The sequence below is a fragment of the Ammospiza caudacuta genome, chromosome 5 (assembly GCF_027887145.1).
Source record: "Ammospiza caudacuta isolate bAmmCau1 chromosome 5, bAmmCau1.pri, whole genome shotgun sequence".
Lineage (NCBI taxonomy): Eukaryota > Metazoa > Chordata > Aves > Passeriformes > Passerellidae > Ammospiza > Ammospiza caudacuta.
In genome coordinates, this window is record NC_080597.1 from 4,150,195 (window position 1) to 4,169,872 (window position 19,678).

At 39.1% G+C, this 19,678-nt stretch overlaps 1 protein-coding gene across 1 annotated transcript in view; it reads left to right on the plus strand.

Moving 5' to 3' along the window:
• RERG (RAS like estrogen regulated growth inhibitor) overlaps nucleotides 1-19,678 on the plus strand; it is a 91,164-nt gene that overhangs the window by 62,372 nt on the left and 9,114 nt on the right. The window contains exon 3 of the mRNA XM_058805141.1: nucleotides 8,728-8,784. Within this exon, the coding sequence (XP_058661124.1) occupies nucleotides 8,728-8,784 (57 nt within the window). The remainder of the gene's footprint in view (nucleotides 1-8,727; nucleotides 8,785-19,678) is intronic.

The following is a 19,678-nucleotide window of genomic DNA, read 5'->3' on the forward strand; positions in this document are numbered from 1 at the left end:
TATCAAAGCTTATGTCATCAGACTCATAAAAAAAAAAAAAAGGGAGGATCATTAAAAATCCATGGGTCAGTTTTCAATGTATTTTGTTGCCTCAATTCCTCATCTTCCTGGGACATTCTAGGCCTGCATCCATCAACTGATTCAACCATCAGTCATCAATCAATAGGGCTGGTACAAACTTTGGTGTTCACCTAAGCCCCACTGTCAAAGATAGATGGAAATGGCACAGGACAAATGATCTTTCAAAATCTTCCTGAATATCCTGCTCTAGCTGGGTTGCAATCACAATGCAAAGCTTTTCCAGGTTGTCTGTGATCCCCATGAAACCAAATCCAGAAAGCCAAGGTGTGCATGCAAAGAAAAAATAAGTTTACCACAGAAAAAGCCAGGGAACAGCTTGTTTTTAGTTTGATGCAAGCTGCAGTCTCATTTGATATAGTATACTGATATAAGTGAAAATAAGACAAGAAAATTATTATAGTCAGGCTGAGGAGAAGAGAGTGACAGCTACTCTGTTCACACTCTGACCACACAGAAACCCCAGTGCTGTCCACCAACATGAAATACAGAGCCCTGCATCTCTTTATGACATTTCTAGTCACCATTTGTGCTGCTCCACACTCAGTGAAACACTGGCAGAGCAAGGCACTCTGACAAGAGCACTTTTTGTGTTGTGAAGATTACAAGTACAGGCAGTGATCCAGCATTAATGCCAGCGGCTTTACTCACTCAGCGTGCCAACTGCCCTCCCATTCAAACTGACTCACCAGAGCCTGATAAAACTGTAATTTTTTAAGCATTTTGACTTACTCTAAGCTGCAAATAGTAAGCTGTGCCTTTCCAGAGTGACTTTGTCATTACCAGAACATACAAATGTCTTTTTGTTTGACACGGTATGTTCTGGTCATGACAAAGAGCAGCAGAAGGGAAGATGTTGGAACTCCAGCCCTCAGAACTATCAAGCCCTAACCCCAGGAGGAGGCAGGTTGGTTCCTGGAGTTCCTGAGGAGCAGGTTCCCCCTGGGCAGGGCTGGGATTTGTGGCCAGGTTGCTGCTGGCAGCCAGGATGCTCTCACAGAGCAGCTGGACCCTGCTCACCAGTCCCTTCCCTGGCCAAGGTCTCACAAAAAACTCTTTTTAAACTTCGTTGGAAAAATTTCTTCATGTCCTTCGTGCATGAGACTGTGCCCCCTTTCCTGGCCCCTGCAGCCCTCCCCAGATGTGTGCACTAAGAAGGGAATAAATTCACCTCTCTCCCCTTTATTCCTGTTCTTCCTACTCATCTCTTGGCTTCTGAGCATGGGAGAGGGAAGAGAGCAGAGATCAGACCAAAAGCTGGAAGAGACCCAGAAAAAAACCCAGAAAAACAACAAAAAACCCATTCCTCTACCAAAAAAAAAAAAAACAAAAAACAAAAAACCAAAAAAACAAAAACCCCAAAAAAAACCTAAATAAAAACCTGAAAAACCCCCCAAAAAACCCCAAAACAAAACATAAAAACAAAAAAAAAAGCACAAAAACACCAAAAAAATCCCAAAAGAACCAACAAAAAACCCACTCTCCCAGAAAAAAAACAACCCCCAAAACAAAAAAAATAACCAAAGCAAAAGAACCAAAAAAAACCAAAAATCCCAGAAACCCCAAAAGAAAACAAACAAAAACCAAAGTAAACCAAATGAACAAAAAACCATCCAAAAAAGCAATATCACCACCAATACAAAAAAATCACCACAAAACAAAAACCCCCACCTCAGCACCAGCCATGTGTTTATGGCCACTCTCTATTATAGTTTTTTTTAAGTGCGAGTTTTACAGTGCTTTAACAAATTAAAAAATGGAGTTGTATTTTTCTCTTTATAAGTGTTTTTAAGGAGAAATTGTCTAATTAAGAAATTAAACTTCAATTATTTTTACTTTTAACTTAATAACTAACTACATGTGATTCATAATGTGAATTTTTATGTAATTACATAATACTACTTAAATTTATGAAGAAGGTAGAGAAGAAGCATTAGCTTCTGTTTTAAAATTTTTATCTTGTTTTATATATATATTACTATATTTTAAAACTTTAAGTTTTCTACTATATGATATTACACACTTCTATTCAAACTACAGACTTATAACCTTAGTTTTATCATTCAGTTTTGGAAGTTTTCTCCACACCTTCAGGTCAAATGCAGTGCTCTCTTGGGGGTCAGTGCTTTTCAGCACAGAAAGTCTGGAATTCTCAGTAACCAGAGTTCCAACACATATGGGTTAGTAATAGCACACCAGAAATTTTAGATTTCACAAATGGGGTGACAGAAGAAGTTACACAATGAAGTCAGGAGAGGGAAATTATACAAGTGTGGATATTACCCTAAAATGATCAAAACCATTCAACACACCAGTCTGATAACTTATCTTTCACATGAGTGCAATAAACACTCATGTGAAATAAACAACCTTAATCTGAAATTATATGTTATGGAATGGAGTAATGTAATGTAAATTAAGCCTCCTGCTTGAGTTCCATATGCAGCAACCTTTGTAAAAAATACCTTGAGCACTGAAAGCAGTGGGGAGAACACTACAACAAAAATCCTCCTGTTCAGTGAGGATGGGATGGATGACTACTAATCAATAAAAAAGTCAGGAACTATCCAGAGGAGCATACAAAGATGCTCAGTCTCCTATAAAGACCGCTGAGATCAATATGTAAATACACTGTGCCATGGACTTCCAGAATTTCAGACAAACTCCCTGAAACAGGTTATTTTTCCCCAGGCTCTTTCCACTCAGTTCCTAAAACTGCATATTTCCCACAGCAGCAAAATGCAATTACGTCTGAGATGGATGGAAATTGCCACTAACAGAAGAAATGTTCCCCAAAACCTTGTAGCAGAAATTGAAAAGTGACAGTAGCATGAAATACACTGACATTTACTCAGGCTGGAACATGAATGACCTGATGGAGATTGCAAAAATCAGAGCTGAGCAGGAGTGTGCTCTTTGTCTCTTCCACAGTAGGATGCTCTCTCCAAACAACTTGTGACAAGAAGGTCAATTATTGACATCTAATTGGACAACCTGCTGAATTATTATCTGAAACAGCCTTTGGAGTTCTGCTGCATCACATTCTGCATGTAAAATATTATTCACTGTAAAGATAAATCCAATCTGCAGCACTTAATATTGTACATTTGAAAGCTTATTAGTGGCTTTGAAATACTTGAATGTGGAATGGTGGTTTCAACCATGATCAAGTGGGAATTGAGATATTTGAGACAGGTATTCCGGTCCTTTTATATTCCACCAGAACAAAAAGACATTTGAGCCACTCCTGCTGCTTGAATCCCCAGAACTGAAGTCTTTTCCATCACCACTGAAGAAAAAAGGCTTGCATTACACAGTGAAACCTCCTGAAAGGCAAAGGCAGCACATTTCATCCCACAGCTGTTCAATCCTGGCTGTATTTGCTATAGCACTGTATATATACACCTGCATATACACACACACTGTTGCACATAAATCGCTATGTGGTATATAAAAGAATATATACATTTGGTATTTATGTTTAATTGATCTTTAGATATTAAAGTATACATACTTTTGAACTTACATTGGCAGTCACTGGAGGACCTCCCTGTGCTGTTAAAGAAAAAATTATGACAAACAGGAATTTTTCTGAACAGTTCACTGCTTGAGACAGTGACTTAAAAATGCCTAAAACATGCAGAGTTTTAAACAGCAAGGCAGTGTATAACAAAATACTTTTATGCTTCATTGAATTCTCCATTATTTTTCTCACTGATCTTGCTTTGCTCCATTACATTTACTGTAGGAAAATTCCAGTTTACTGCAGCAGGTCCCAACATCAGAGGTGGCCATGGTGAGCAAACCAGGGGAGGAGGCAGAGAGGTGCTGCTGTTGGTGTCTCACCAACACAGCCCTCACATCCCTACATCACAGAGATCCCATCAGAGCTGACTCAAACTCAGGCCCACGGATGCAGAGCAAGGCAATGAGTGCATGCTGACATCCATCCCTGATGCATCAGAAAAGGACTCTGCATTATAAGTTCACACTTTCCCCCACACACAGACACCCCCAGACGACCTGCGCTTCCAGAAGCAAATTAAATCCTCATGGTTTCGCCTTTGAAACAAACCATTATTTCCTGAAGGTGGACAGAAAACTGATAAGGAGGCAGAACATCATCTACCAGAATCCAGAGCACTGCCATCCTGCAGGAACTCACCCCATCTTCCAGGGGGACTGAAATTCCAATACCTAAAGGGCCTCTGAGAAGGTGAATGGGGGATGAACGCTCTAAAACAAAATATATATTTTAAGAAACAGTGAAATACTTAATTTCTGAAAGTGCCTTTTGATCACTCTAACCTTTGGTTTTAACCACTCTGGTGCCTCCTGCCAAGTGTGGTTTACTGATGACACATCATCATGGCACCAGGAATGGACTTGTTGATAAGTTAAATAATGGGACTACTTTCAGACCATTTTTATAGCTGAAAATTCTCATGGCATAAAAGAGTCATCATACAGTTATTTCACTGTGGAAAACTGTTATTTTTCTTAGAATAACTTTGAACTCTGTAACTTTTTGGGAAGAGGGTTGTTTTTCAAATAAAACCCTGCCTCCTTTCTTCCCCAGAAAACTCAGCTTGTATTAGCTGGAATGATTCCAAATCCACAGAGATAAGTGTTCAGACAAATTGTAAATTTAGCTAGAGCATTTATATGTTACTAAATCCAAACAAAGATGTAAAGCAAGATGCAAAATATCACACACACACAAAAAAAGTCCCAAAATATATGGAATGGGATTTTTAAAGCTGAGCAAGGGACTCAGCCACACAAGTTTGAAAGAAATTGATTAATTATGTGGTTGATAACCTTGGTTTATATGCCATGTTAAATCTTGGTATAACTTCATTGTCTTCAGTGGAGCTGCACTGCAAATGCATTTGACAGATTGTCATGATTCTTCTCCAAGAATAACTTCTAAGGCAGAAGTTTTAAACATGAGTGAATGAAAGTCCTGTGCCAAGTCCTACCCTAATTTATGCCCTGTATAAAACAGCTGAGTTGGAAGTGAGGGTGTCAGGGAAGGCAGGAGGAGACATGAGTCTGTTCTTCCTCTGCTGGGACGTTACATCAGCTCCCCTTGGTGATGGCCATGACTCCAAACAGCACAGCAGGAACCCACAAGGCAGCTTGTGGGAGATTTTTTCCTTCCCAGCCTGCAAGTTCTTGTGTTTCACAAGCTCTAAGTGTTCAGGGAAGAGCCTGGAGTGGTGGAGAGCCATGAAATTCACTCCTGTTAACTACTGCATCAATCTGAGCCTGGGCTGCTTCAAAACGAGTTTGAGGATGAGCAGTGGAAATGGCCATTCTAATATGAATATTGGAATTAGTCACTTAATTTAATCAGAAAATAATGTGTGTCAGAAAGCCTCAGTGTTATTTTGAATCAAAACCCAGCATTTGGATTGGTTTTCTTTAGTCTGTTGGGTTATTTTTGGCTCATTATTAGCATTAGAGTAAAACCGACTGGTCAGACAGTACACACACCTTTGCTCAGGTGAGGGGGAAGTAATGCCCATCTCAACTCATCTTTTATGCAACATTACTAAAGACATGGGGAGGATTTTATTATTTTGCCCAAAGCATCATTTAAGCCAGCAGCAGCAATCTGATGGCTCCAGCTCCAAGCCTAGTGAATTGCTGATGTCCTCACTCCTGATTCTTCTGCTGGCAGAGCTATTTTACAGCAAAGTGATGTAATCTGGCAGTGAGTGAGCTCAACACAAACAGCCTGGCTCCAGCAATACCCCTGCTCCAGGGGATCATTGCTGGGGCAGGAGGCACCAGCCAGCAAGTTGGACTCCAACTCACAGCCCAAGCACTTGGATGCCTTTCCCAGCTCTTCCCTCACTGTCTATTTTCAGCCAAATCAGGCAGCAAAGCCCCATACATTGCTTTAATACCCCACTGGATGGCAGAGGCCCATCTGCTGAGCACCCCTAATGAGGCAAAAGTGAAGATATTTCCCATCCAACATGGTCTGAAATACTTATAAACAGAGCAGGCTCTGGATCAAGAGCCTCTCACGCTCCCCATCTGTGAAATGCAGCTAGCTGCTAATCTTCAGCCTCATAAAAATGTGTGGAAGGGAAAAGCTTTATAGGATGTGCTGTGACCACTGCCATGACAGAGAGCAGCAGAATTCTGAAGGAATTTGACTGGGTCAGAAGCAGGGAGGCTGAGCAGAGCCAGCTTGGAGGAGCAGCAGCCCTGCACAGCCCCAAGGTGCCCCAAAACAGACACAGGGCACATGGTTCTGGAGCTGGGGTTGTGATAATGGGGTGTTTTCTTCCCTTCACTGGGCCTAGAGAAAAGGAAAATACTTATAAAAATATTTCATTGGCAGCAGTGCCCAGCAAGCATCTCACTGTGCTTTCTGTGCTCCCCTCTGAGGTCTGCCAGCAGAGACGCTGATTGCCCTCTGACCGTGCATGGCAGCCACCTCCCACCCCTCTTTCTTTAGTTCTGCACCCTCCTAAACATGTCATTATTTATGTATCTGCATGTGCTGGAGATAAATACAGCCTAGCTTCCCCCTCCTCAGCAGAGCTTACACCTGTGATCTCTGATTCTTCACCTCTGCAGCGCTGCACACCTGCACCATTTCATCCTTTGTAATCACTGTGGGTTGTGTACTCTGGGGTTGTTATGCAACCTGCATTTCTCCTCCTAGGCTCATCTGAGCACCTCCAGCCCAGTTCTGCTTCTTATGGCTTGTCACCTTTTAATCTCTTATATTTGGGCACCTCCAAAACCAGCTCTTTTTCTTCTTTCCCTTCAGAGCTCTCTCTGTGATCTTAGTCATGCTTGACAAACTTCCAATCCCCTCCATCATTTCTATTCTCCTCTGCAGCAATTTCCGTTTACAAATACAAGGTTATAATAAATAGGGGGACCATGTTTAAGTATAAAAACAGTTGGACAGGTTCTTCTACCTTTACTCTTTCTTCATTAGCTTCTCCAGGTCCAGGCACAGGCTCAGGCTCTGCCACACAGGTAGCTCATCACTGCTTCTCCTTCAGAGTATGGCTGTGAAAACATCTTTAAAATCTTTAATTTTTTAAAATAAATTTTAAAATCTGTTTGATTTTTTTAAATCTGTTTTAAGTAATTTAAAATCTGTTTAATTTTTTAAAATCTGTCCTTCACAAAGAAGCTAGTAAGAGAGAATCTATTACTAGCAATTAGAGAAGAATCATGACCAAACTTTCAAAACAACAAGGTGCTTGAACTATTCCAGCTATGATAATAAGTACATTAAAAAAAAAATTCCTGGTGCAACATTACCATGGATGGGAAATCAGCTGCAAAGAGGTCATCTTGTTTTTGTTTTCTTATGGAATTCAGGTTGAGAACCATGACTTGAAAAGTTACTTTGACTAAGAATTGCCACATCTACTCTGAGGATCAAGGACAGCATTTCAGCAAAGCCTGAGCAAAAAAAATCAAAATAAGATTTCCTAAGGAAAATAGAAACTTAAAATAACACCAACTTTAAATTGCTTCTTGTGTGGTGATCTCATTTCCTAAGGATCAGCTTCCTATTACCCCTCCAAGTATGAGGAGGTATATTAATCTTCTTAAAGCTAATACTCTGATTGTCTGATTAAGCAAATCTTAATTCATCAGATTTATTCTGCAGACTCTTGCCTTATCCTACTGTTGGGCATAGAAGTCCGGGATGGAAGGCATTCTCCTGGTTTCAGTTTTGAAAAGGATCACAACTGGGTTTTACTGTCCATCTGCAACCAAAAGATGGAACAATCATATGGTTTTGATGACAAGGAAAAGTTTTCCTGCAGCTGTAATTACTGCACTCTTAGCTTGTGCAGTGATATCTCTGCTTCATTTGCAGAAAGGATTGTGGATGGTTTGCAGGGGTACATGATTCATTTGCATCACTAGAAATTTAAAGCACTGCTTGGTTCTAAATTCAAGAGTAACCGAAGTCTATATAAGTTATTTTTAAAGGGTTTAGAGGGATAGAAAAACTTAAATACAAGAATATAAGTAGCAAGATCTTATCCTATAAGAAGCAAGATCCTATCCGTTAAGAACTACCTGTCTGGTGCTCCAAAATTTAAACTTGTTTTTCTATTTCTGCAAATTGATTAATAGGATGTGCTGACCATTGGTTTGAAATATTTAATGTTTTCTTCAAGTAGCAAAATGTGGGAACTAAACTGTTACAAGGAAGGCATGCCAAAATAGAGAAGGAAGCTATTTAGCCAATTATTTCTGCCTTACAAGGTTTACCATCCAAAGGCAAGTTTTCAAGAATAAAGTTATTTTGATCAACCCCTCATTTTGATATGTCAAAGCTGCTTCTAAAACCACCAACACTTTCCCCACTGGTTATAGGATACCTAAAGCATCCAAAGCAGTGGCTTTAATGTTGCAAAAAGTTTTTGGTTTGTTTGTTTCGAGCTGTTCTGTTGCTGCTATCCAAAAGCGTGAAATGGGCCACAAACAGCGAAAAGTTTTCAAGTGCCCCAATAAGCAACCCTGACTCCTGCTGACATCTCAGGGGACCTGCTACCTGTGCACTCACATGGAAAACTTTGCTGGGAAAGCTATAAAACAATCTGTTGAGTTGATGTCTTGCCCTTCTGACCCGAAATCTCTGTGTCCCTGCAGCTCTCGTGGTGCGGTTCCTGACCAAGCGGTTCATCTGGGAGTACGACCCAACGCTGGGTAGGTGGCTGTGCTCTTAGAAGGCTAATTTATTATTTTATTGTACTATAATATATAAAATAATACTATACTTAACTAAAGAATACTAAAAGAACACTTACAGAAGGCTAAAAAGATAATAATGAAAACTCGTGACTCCTTCAAGAGTCCCAACACAGCTTGGCACTGATTGGCCATTGAGTCAAAACAATTCACATGAAACCAGTGAAACAATCACCTGTGGGTAAACAACGTCCAAACACATTCCTAAGCAGCAAAACACAGGAGAAGCAATAAGATAATGATTGTTTTCCTTTTTCTCTGAGGCTTCTCAGCTTCCCAGGAGAGAAATCCTGGGCAAAGGGGTTTTTCAGAATATGTGATGGTGACAGCTGTGTCCTGGAATGGCATGGCTAAAGAAATGGAATCACAGAGCTAAAAACCCGAGCCTCAGTCAGCCTCTAAATCTGCTGCAAAAAATCTTCTCTATGGTCATTTTATGCTGGAACAAATTGTTGGCTAAAATGGCAGAATAGAGAAGCAGCAGCACCAGACAAAGGCTGAGTTAGTGTATGAGACACATTTCTGTTCACTCAAAAATCCAGGGGAATTCTGCCATTGAAACAAATTGTTTCAGCGTTAAACTTTTCCAATCATTTAGTGTGATACCAGTTTTCTCCTTTTGAATAACCCAAATGGCTTCTGCTTGAGAATAAGATATTAGGATACAGATCTGTATTCTGGGAGAGAGAGCTTAAAAATTTGTGGCCAAAAAAAGGCTTTTGAAGTCAGTCTGCCTAGACTCAGGTAACTTTTTTGCTCTTTTTCAAACATATATTGTGTCTTATATTTTGGATGACCAGATAGGAGCATCCACATGTCCCTTCCACTGCTCCCACTTTGCTGTGTGTGATCAGGCATTTTCATGAAGCTGGCTCAGATATTTCAAAAAACCCGTCAAAAAGTTGCCCTGAAATAGAGGCTTCGCTTAAAATTTGTGTCAAGGTCAATTTTCTTAGTATTTCTTAACCTATCATATATTTAAATGCTCTGCAAATCCAGGCCAAGAAGTGCAAGACAAGGCATTCACTTCTTAAAAGTTGCCTTCAATACCTCAGGACTAAGTAACTCACACACAAAGGGCTGGAAAGTTCTCTTTTCTCCAATAATATGTTCCTCTCTCCTTTCTAACATTTCCTTGCAGGTTCCAACACAGATCATACAGTTAAACATCAATTTCTTTATTAATGTTCTTTCCTTAACAGGTTTCGTTAAGGAAATAGAAAATGCCATAAAATTGCACAGCAGAAATGAAGTTTAATATATTCTATTACAGAACCCAGGCAGCCCTTTATACAAAGCAAGCATCCAGGATTTTTGTTTGGCAGAATGGAGAGATAACAGATATCAAATGGAGAGATAACAGATATCAAAACTCCCATCTTGGGAAAATAAATCTCAGCACAACCTGAACTCAAATACATTATTTTATCTGCTACTATCAACGCAGTCCTCAGTGAATTATGTGTCACCCGCCTTGTGCTGCGCAGTGGAATGTTCAATAGGATGTTCCTTTGGCATCATTAGTGTTAGTACTTCACGTTTCTGTCACCAGTACATCATTCTAAAATCTTGACAAGAGGTGTATAAAGCCTTCTCTATCAGTGTAGTTCAAGTTCATCAATTTCTTACAGGGCCACTGCATGCAGAATCATCCTTTTTGCCTTGTTTAAGCACACAAATGAAGTTATTAGCAAGTTACAAGGTTTATTTTTTTTTTCCCCATTATGAGGGCCCCATGCCCTTTTTGCTCTACAAGGCTTGACATTTGTTTCTGTTTTACAAATGAATACAATTGCAAATTACTGTGCCCCTCAGGAATCTAATTGTCTTCTCTTTGCAGCAAGGAAAGCTTTCGTGCAGGCAGCAATAAACTAAAAAATTAAATCACTTCTGACTTACTGAATTCTACATCACCATTCAGTCTAGAGAATAATAGCTTAAATTATGTATTACAGTCATTGTGATGCTCAGCTGTCTAGGTTGCTCTGAGGAAAAGATTTGAGAAATTCAAAAACTAATAAACTATTGTCAAAGAGTTATTCCTTAATCACAGTAATCTTTGGTGGAAGCTGCTCACCAGGAGATTGTTTTGTAAAGTATTATTTTTCTCAAACTACAGATCACAATGGGATTCAAAAAGGGTTCTGAACTGTTAGAGATGACAAATAATCTGGAAATTGTAACCACTATTTAGGCCTTCAGAGATCAATGAGAAAGAAACCGTACCTTGAAAAGCTTTGAAAACCAGTACCTGAAAAAATGCATTTCTGTCTTTTAGCATTGTCATCCTGCAGTGATTTGGTGTCCACTTACCTGCAAACATCTGAATTCACTGAGAAGTTCCAGCAGAATAAATTCATTTCTTCTCAGCAGTCATGGGCTGGCAGCTCTGTGGAAAGAGGGATATCATGCTCAATCAGTATAAAAAATTAAAGTTGTGTCAGTGAGGGTAATTTCCTCTGCAGGGAGAAATAAGCAGCTTTGTCAAGTTATTCCAACAGGACAGGAGTAAAACAGATGCAAACCATCCAGCTACTAAGCAATGGGAGGTTTTGCCAAAAATCACTGGGGCTGAGACAAGAACATCAAATTTCCAGTTTATTTCTTATGTCAAGCTTTCAACCACCCATTAGCCCTCTGATGCAAGCAATCTCCAGATAATTCCTATTTTTAGGAAAGCTTTCACCAAGCTGTTCAAGGCCTGATGGAAAATCAACATTAATCTAAAGTAAGCATCGTAGTAAAAAAAACCCCAAACTATTCATCTTTTTATTCAAGGGTGGCACATTTTAACTGGAAGGGGAAAAACACACCTTATAAATATTCCTTTCTCTTCTAACCTGCCAGAAGAAAATGAAGGGCCATATATTTAGCAGCACCTGGACAGAGTGCTGTACACCACCAGGAGCCAAATTACCAACCACAAAATAACATTTTCTGGCAGGAGGAACATCACTGAGCCCTGCAAGCTTTAGGAAACAGAGCTGCTGCTGAAGTCAGGGCTCTGCAGCTGTGCCACTTCTGTGCAGATGTTGGATCTGTGCAAGCACTGCATCTTCACCAAAAGTACATCTCACTCTGCTTTGTATTTAACTGTTCTCAGCCAAAGGGCAGCAACCTCAGCAAAGGTCATTTTCTGGGGAGTGTTAAGCACCAGCTTTGACTTGTCCAATATTTCTGTTTAAATGGCAACTCGTTGTCACCACCTTGGCACGGGGATTTCGTTTGCTTTTCCAAGAGGTGCTAAATTCCTCGAGGTAAATTCCTGCCTGGCATTGTCAAGGTGAATGGGTTTCCACATCCATCTTCATTTAGAGAAAATTGCAGCTATCTCACATTTTCAACAGAATTAGGTGAAAGAGCTCTATGTAGGAATAGGCTGGAATAGCACATTTTAAAAAATACATGCAGTTGTTTTCTAAAATATTAAATACATGAATAATTCAGCATCAAACTAGTCTTCTTCAGCTAGTTAAATATGCACTGAGAAAGGGGATTGTGTTTCCACATGGATTTCACCAAACTTCATTCATGTTTACATGTTTTTAAATAGAACAAAACTTGAAAAACATATAAACAAGCTCAGTGTGATGTTAGAAAGCTTCAAAATGCTTGGCCTGGTTAGGACCAGTGAAATCACTCTCTTGTCATGAATGTGGGACTCTCATGGAATTCACTGACCCCAGGGCTTGACCCCATAATTGTCAGGGATTTCAGCAGGGAATAGCTGCTCTCCCCATCCCAGTAAATTGCAATAACAATTTTTGAGTCTGCATCTCAGCGTTTCCCCCCAGGAGCTACTGGCAGTGCCCAGAATTTATGGTGAGCTTCTCCTGAGCTCTAAAAATGAGATATTGTGGTTCACTTTGAAATTTAATTGATTTTAAAATTGGAGATGCTGAATCCGAGTAATCAAGGAATCTGCTAAATTAATTTTTTTCCTGGGAGGCAAAAAAGGAGGAGAAAGCCCAAAGAGCCATCACAGCAGAAGACAGATGGGGGCCCTGCAGAGAACTTCATGGACAGCAGCAAACTTCCTGCCTCCATAAGCCATGGCATGCAGGGAGAATCTCCTGGATGAAATGAAGGAAGAAAATTCATCATGGCTATGGCTGAGCACTTTTAAAAATAATTTTGCAGCATTTCTCTGTGAGCACATTTGTTGCTCCACCAAAACCTGAATGATTTGCTTTACTAGAAACAGAACTGGGGTATCCAAGAACTGGAAGGGAAAAAATTCAAAGGAAAATCCCAAAAAACCCCAAAAGAGGAGTGTGTGATGAACTGTGTTTTGTCATTTGTTTTGGATTAGCATTTTTATATATAATTGGGAGAATCAGGAGGTTCCTGAGGCTCAAGGACTGAAGTATCAGGTTTTGCTATACAGGACAAAGCCCCAAACAAATAAAACCCCAGGTAAATGCAGGAGACAGGCTCCTCAGTTCTTTTCTTGTTTTTGTAACTGATTTGTTGTCTGCAGTCTCTGCCTCTGTGTCTCACCTACAAAATCCTTCATCTTACAGAAGGATTGCAAATCCTTAGAGTAACTGATACTCAAATTCAGGACACTCACCAAAGGCACAGAGAAACACCAAGCAAAGCCTGGATTTGACACAAAAATCTACTTCTATCAGCAAACAAGGAGATGAAATTTTTGCTGACCTTTCTAAAAGTGTCTTGGCTTTCTCACACTGCCTCTAGATGTCTTTCTCCTGCTGTTCACACATTTCATAGGATTTTGGCAATCCTCTGAAAAGAAAACTCTCTGTTAGCAGATGATCAGTAGAACAGGACTGTGCATGAAGGCAAAGAAAGACAGAAAGCAAAGGAGTTTATTTAATTTGAAAGGGATAGAGAAAAGACTGCTCACTACTTTAAAGTAGAGGTAACTATAAGAAATAGGGGTTTTAAGAAAAATAATTTTGTCAGGACTAGTAGATTAATAGTGACATTTTTGAAGAGTATTTCTTGTGACTATGTCACACTTTCTTTACAGGTTTTTGTTCACTCTTTTTTCTCCCCTGGCAGAACAAAAAGCTTGAACAGTGTTTCTATAAAGTCCTATCTAATGCAACATGCAGACAGCCCATAAGAGACCCTCAAACATGGGTAAGATGTGTAGGCATCAGGAAAGCAAGAAAAATAGGAGACAAAGTAGTAAAAACTGCTTGAGGGAAGGAGACAGAATCCTCTCTTAGAGCCCTGAATTCTCCCAGAGCAGAAAACTAAACCTCCTACAGACCAGCTCAAGACTTGCAAATTACACCATTGTGGCAAGAGCAGCAGAAATGACTTTGTGAAGGTATTTACACTGGCAAGGAGGCTTTTCCCACTGGAAAACTTCTTACAAGGATGATTATTTTTACATTGGAAGGGCAGTTTTGCTCGCATCTATAGCTGGGGGGTTCTGTTAGCAAAGCAGATTCAGGAATCACAAGGAAATGGTGGAGGTCCCATACAGGATATAAATAATATGGCAAAACTAGCAAATAATGCTGGCCTGAGTTTGTTTTCACAGGATAAATACAGGTCTGTATGAACAACACAAACAGCAGAGAAAAGTAGGAATATATCAGGAATATATCCAAACTGGCTTTCATCAAAATGATTGAGAGCCAGGAACAATTTAACTGGGGGAATCAAGACCTCACTAAAGAGTAGAATATAGTTATTTAGTATAATTTTTAATATATGTCTTATTTTAAATAAACATAAATATAAACAGTATATTTCATATAAACATGAATAAATAAAATTATTATAATTTATTATGCATTTCTAAGATATAATAAAATAAACTTCTACAATATATTATAAATTATAATTATATTATAATTATATGTGGTGATACAAGATTATATAATTATAATATTATAGTATATAAATAATTATACATTATTTAGTATAATTAATTATATGTTTATTATTTAAAAAATAGAAATATAAATAATATACCTAATATAAATAAATATCACTATAATTTATTATATATTTATAATATTATAAATTATAATTATGTAGTCTTACATAATTATAATATTGTAATACAGAAATAATTATATATTATTTAGGATAAGTCATTATATATTATAATATATCCTAGCAAGAGAAGATAAAAGAACTATCTTTCTGGGACAACTTTTTGTCCCTGAAGCCATGATAAAGAGCTCAGGTCCAAATAGAGCTCTCCAGGATTGCCTTTGCTGTCTGGTTTATTCAGCTAACACACTGTCTGGACAGCTGGAATGCCATGTGAACACAAACTCCTGATCCCTGGGCTTGCCATCCCTGCTGTAGATCCCAAGTTAGAGAAACATTATCTTTGTGCACTGTGGGTTTTTCAGTTCTCTTGACTGGTGGCTTACTCAGCAAATTTGCCCCAACACTCCTGGAGGTTTAACTGCCTGTCTCCGGCACAGAAACCCTACAGCAGCACAGCTGAGGGAGAAACTGCCCAGACAGCAAACAGAGCCTTGAACAGAGCAGCCCAGAGCAAAAGAGGGGTTTATAAATCATTGACTGATGCCCCTGCAGCCCTGGGTGGAAAGGCTGACAGCCCTGGAAGGATTGTCAGTCTCTCCTCTTCCAGCTGCCCCACAGGACAGTGCAGTCTGCAAGCAGCTCATGATGGAAAATTTGAAAAAAAAAAATTGAAAAAACCCATTTTCTACAGTGAGCAGAAGGGCAGAGAGTTCTGCCACCACCTTGCAGAACTTTTCTTTCTGCACATTTCATCCCAGCACCCGTGCTGACAACTCCAGCCTGGCCAAGCACAGGCTGGCAATGACACGTGGTCCTGTGGGGTGTAATGGTAACCAACATTTGGGGCTGGGAGGAAGGACTGCCATGACAAATGTGTAGGCACTTCATAAATCACTGGGAAACAGCCTTATTCTCAAGCCAGACTCCAGTTATTCACATCCTGGGTTTTTATTGACAAAATTACTCATTCCTTCTGCCTCGGTGCTTAAGGGATTCAGCCCTCAGCAGTCTAGGTTTTGCCTTCCTAGGCATTTTCCTGTGATCATATTTTTCCTACATCAAAACAGCAGAAACATTATTTAACTTGATGTACATTTAATATGCTGTATCATTTTTACTGTGCTCTTCAGCAGGAGGAATTGATACTGAATGTATTATAGCAATGAGCCATGCAAGAATTCCCAGTTTCTCTGAGGTGTTTCTAAGGAAATGGGCTCATATGGCCTAAAGCACCTTAAAACACCAACTCTGGCTTCTAAAATTCTCAACAAAGCCTTGAAATGATGAAATTGTAATTGAGAGCAGCAACAGAGGATTCTTACAATGACATGGGAAGCAGTTATCTGAAAATGTGGTTTGTTTTCTTTCATATGAGTCTCAAGATGAAGATATTCCTGATGCCAGTAATAAAAACACTGCTTTTTTACAGTAGCTCAACAGACAGCAAAACTCAGGAATGGCAGTTCCTGTTCTTGCTATAGCTACAGCTGCAAAATATTTCTCCCCTATTTTTGTGCTCATCATATTCTGAGATGTTTCCCAGATGGGCAGAATTTTCCAGTGCTTGCCTCTGCATCCCCAGGAGAGAAGACTTTTTGTTTTACTTATTTTGGGTGCGAGAAAATTCTCACTGGTTAGTTTTCATTTATATTGTCAGAAATAAGGTGAAACTCAGCTTCACCAACAAAGACTTCTTGCTGCAATCAGACAAAAAAGGCATTAAATTTATCAGGCTTAAATTTGTCGGGGTTGTATTTCCTACCAAGAACCAACATCCCTTCCAAGCATTGGCAAGAAAATTAAATGAAAACCAAAAAAACCAACAGACCAAAACAACCAACAACTGTTTAAACCTTTGAGCTTACTCCCTACTTGTTAGCACTGCTCTGGCTTTATTGGTTTGATTTTAGCATGCCTTGAGGAACTCATTTCCAGGTTCTGCCCACATTTTGTTTGCCTTTCCCAGTAAAATTTGAATGAGGACAGAACCTATAGGAAAGGAAAAGTAGCACCACTTCACTTCCCAAAAGAAACCCATTCTTCCCATGCAGCAGAAAAATCTTATTTGCATGCAGCAGGAGATAACAAAACAAATACATTTTTAATTTTTTTTAGAGTCCTCTTGAAGAAAACTATTGTACAATTTTTGTCTGAAGGCCAAAATATTATTTATTGAACATATCAACACATCAAGAAAAAATGTTTTTATCTAGACTAGGTTTATATTGCCCATGTGTTCTACCTAAAAAGAGGAAATTCTAGAGATGCAACAAATCCTCTTATACTAAGATGAAAACTTTATAGTCAATGTAAACACTAGCCATCTACTACCTTCCCGCTTAATAATAGGATAATGTGATAAAAACCAAAGTGCTGACTAAGCAGCAGCCTGATCAAGCCTCATTCCTCCTGGATTTGTTCTCCATGTTCCCCACTACAGTAGCTGGTTTTTGATGCATGTGTCCTTGTGCTCCATGGAGCATCCTTTCCCCCCATAAATGAGTATTATTTATGATCTATATTATATTATATGAAAGAATACTATACTAAAACTATACTACAGAATAGAGGAAGGATACAGACAGAAGGCTTAACAAGATACTAATAAAAAACTCGGGACTCCTTTCAGAGTCCCAACACAGCCTGACCGTGATTGGTCATTAAATAACAACAATTCACATGTTGGATAAACAATCTCCAACCACTTGCCAAAGCAGCAAAACACAAGAGAAGCAATCAGATAATTATTGTTTTCATTTCTCTCTGAGGCTTCCCAGCTTCCCAGGAGAAGAAATCCTGGTGAAGGGATTTTTCAGAAAATACGACAGTGACAGAGTGTTCAACCTCCTGGAGCTTTTCCTTCCCTATTTCCTGACTCTTGGGCCTACACATGCACAGTACAACATTGAAGAGTCCATATCCAATTATCAGTCACAATGTTTCCTTTCAAAAACATTTTTACTAGTTTTTCTACTTTTACATATGATAAAAACAATGCAATGGCCATTCATGGCATCTTGTTTGATGGTATTATTAACAAATAACCCAACTTTTCTCTTTGGAGGGGTCTGTGATATTAATGAATAGAGAGACATGAGGTTATGCTGCATTAGCATTAGAAATACGTGCTAAATACACAAGGAACTGTGTTATACTGTGGTATACACTGTGGTACTGTGTTTTTACTTACTGTAAAACCGCTGCTGGTGGCAAAATAAAAACCCTCCTGCAAGGTAAACAACAGAGGGAACACGTAACAGCCAGAGGCAAGCAAGAAAAATAAATTCCACTGTGCTTTGAGAAAACCTGGGGTTGAGGAAGGAAAAAGGCAGGAGAGGCTTTCAGGAAGATACACTCAATTTACAGAGGCTTCCTAAAATGTGAAAAGTTCCTGAAGCAGCAGAGAAACGCAGAGGGGGACAGACCTCACCAAGGCTGGGTAAAGGAAGGGTTGGGAGAACAACACCAGGGTTAATAATAATTTTTTGGGGTGTTTTTTTCCCCAGTAGTCAAAGTCACGGTTCTCAAATGTGACAGAGAGGTGCCCCTGATGGGTGTCAAAGATTCTAAATGAGTAGTGAGGTACCAACAAAACCACCCCAAACAATAAACAAGAATATTTATTCTGTTAACAGAACTAATTATGGGGAGTTTTAGTCTTTTAGACATTGCTATCCAACAGGACTTTAACCATGATTTTAAAGTTCATGTCTATTAGCTGAGGTTTTTGGTCTGAAAACTCTAATGTAATCATGACACAAAAGGTCTTTCTCCAGATCTCTTGCATTTCTCAGATCCACCTGGCTGAAAACCACCATTAGACCAAAGTTTCTTCAAACAAGGACATACAAAAATGCTTTACTAACCTCTCTTGACAAAAAAAAAAAAAAAAAAAAAAAAAAAAAAAAAAAAAACAAAACTAAAATTCTGTATGGAAAGAGAAGTCATGTCCCTCTGTACTTAAAAGCAATCAAGAGCCCAGGCTGGCTTAAGATTGGCTGTAAATTATAGTTGCTCCATCTCAGCTGATTTACCCACTCCTAAAACCAAGAAACACCTCCATGCAAATATTATCTTCTAGAGCTGTGACATATCCCAATATATATTGCTTGTTCACTTTTTACATCACTGCAAATTAAACTCAAAATCTAGAAATTAATTTCCACAGTTTTTTCCTACAAACTACAATATTCAGGAACGAATATACTCAGAAAAAGAGGATAGTCCTGGACAAAACAAAGGTTTGAGAGATGACCAGCCAAGTCTCATAGCCCAAAACTCTGTTTAAAATGTCACAGTAGTGCCAGGATGTGATGTGAATAAGCTGTGACTGAATATTTCATCCATAGACAGTCTGTGGATAATGGGCTTCAAAGTTTTCCCTAAAAAAGTAGGGTTTTTTCCTGTATTTTTTTAAATCATACTGCTCAGAAGAATAGAGATATTTGTAATATGCTTATCAACACCCAGAGCCCCAGAGAAGCTGGTTTATTCCCTGCAAAATATTTTTTCTCACAATTATTCAGCAGCCATGGTCATTTGATTAATTCATTAATTAATGAATTATTGTGGCTCAAACCCAAACCAAGTGCTGCCATTTTCCAACAAGTGTCTCAGGCCTTTTGACAGCTCAAAATTTATTTGAAATAAACTTGAATTTTTCAAACAATGAGAACCAGGAGAGCTTTGCACTGCAGGAGTGCTGGGGGATTTCAGCTTTATGAGCAGGAGCCACTCTGAAATCTGGCATCAGCCTTCAAAGCCACTCCCATCACACCTTTGAGCCTCTTACTGGGAAAATTACTGGAAGCACAGCAAGAGCAGATCAGATTTACTTATTTCTATTGAAACAGAGCAAATAAATCAATCA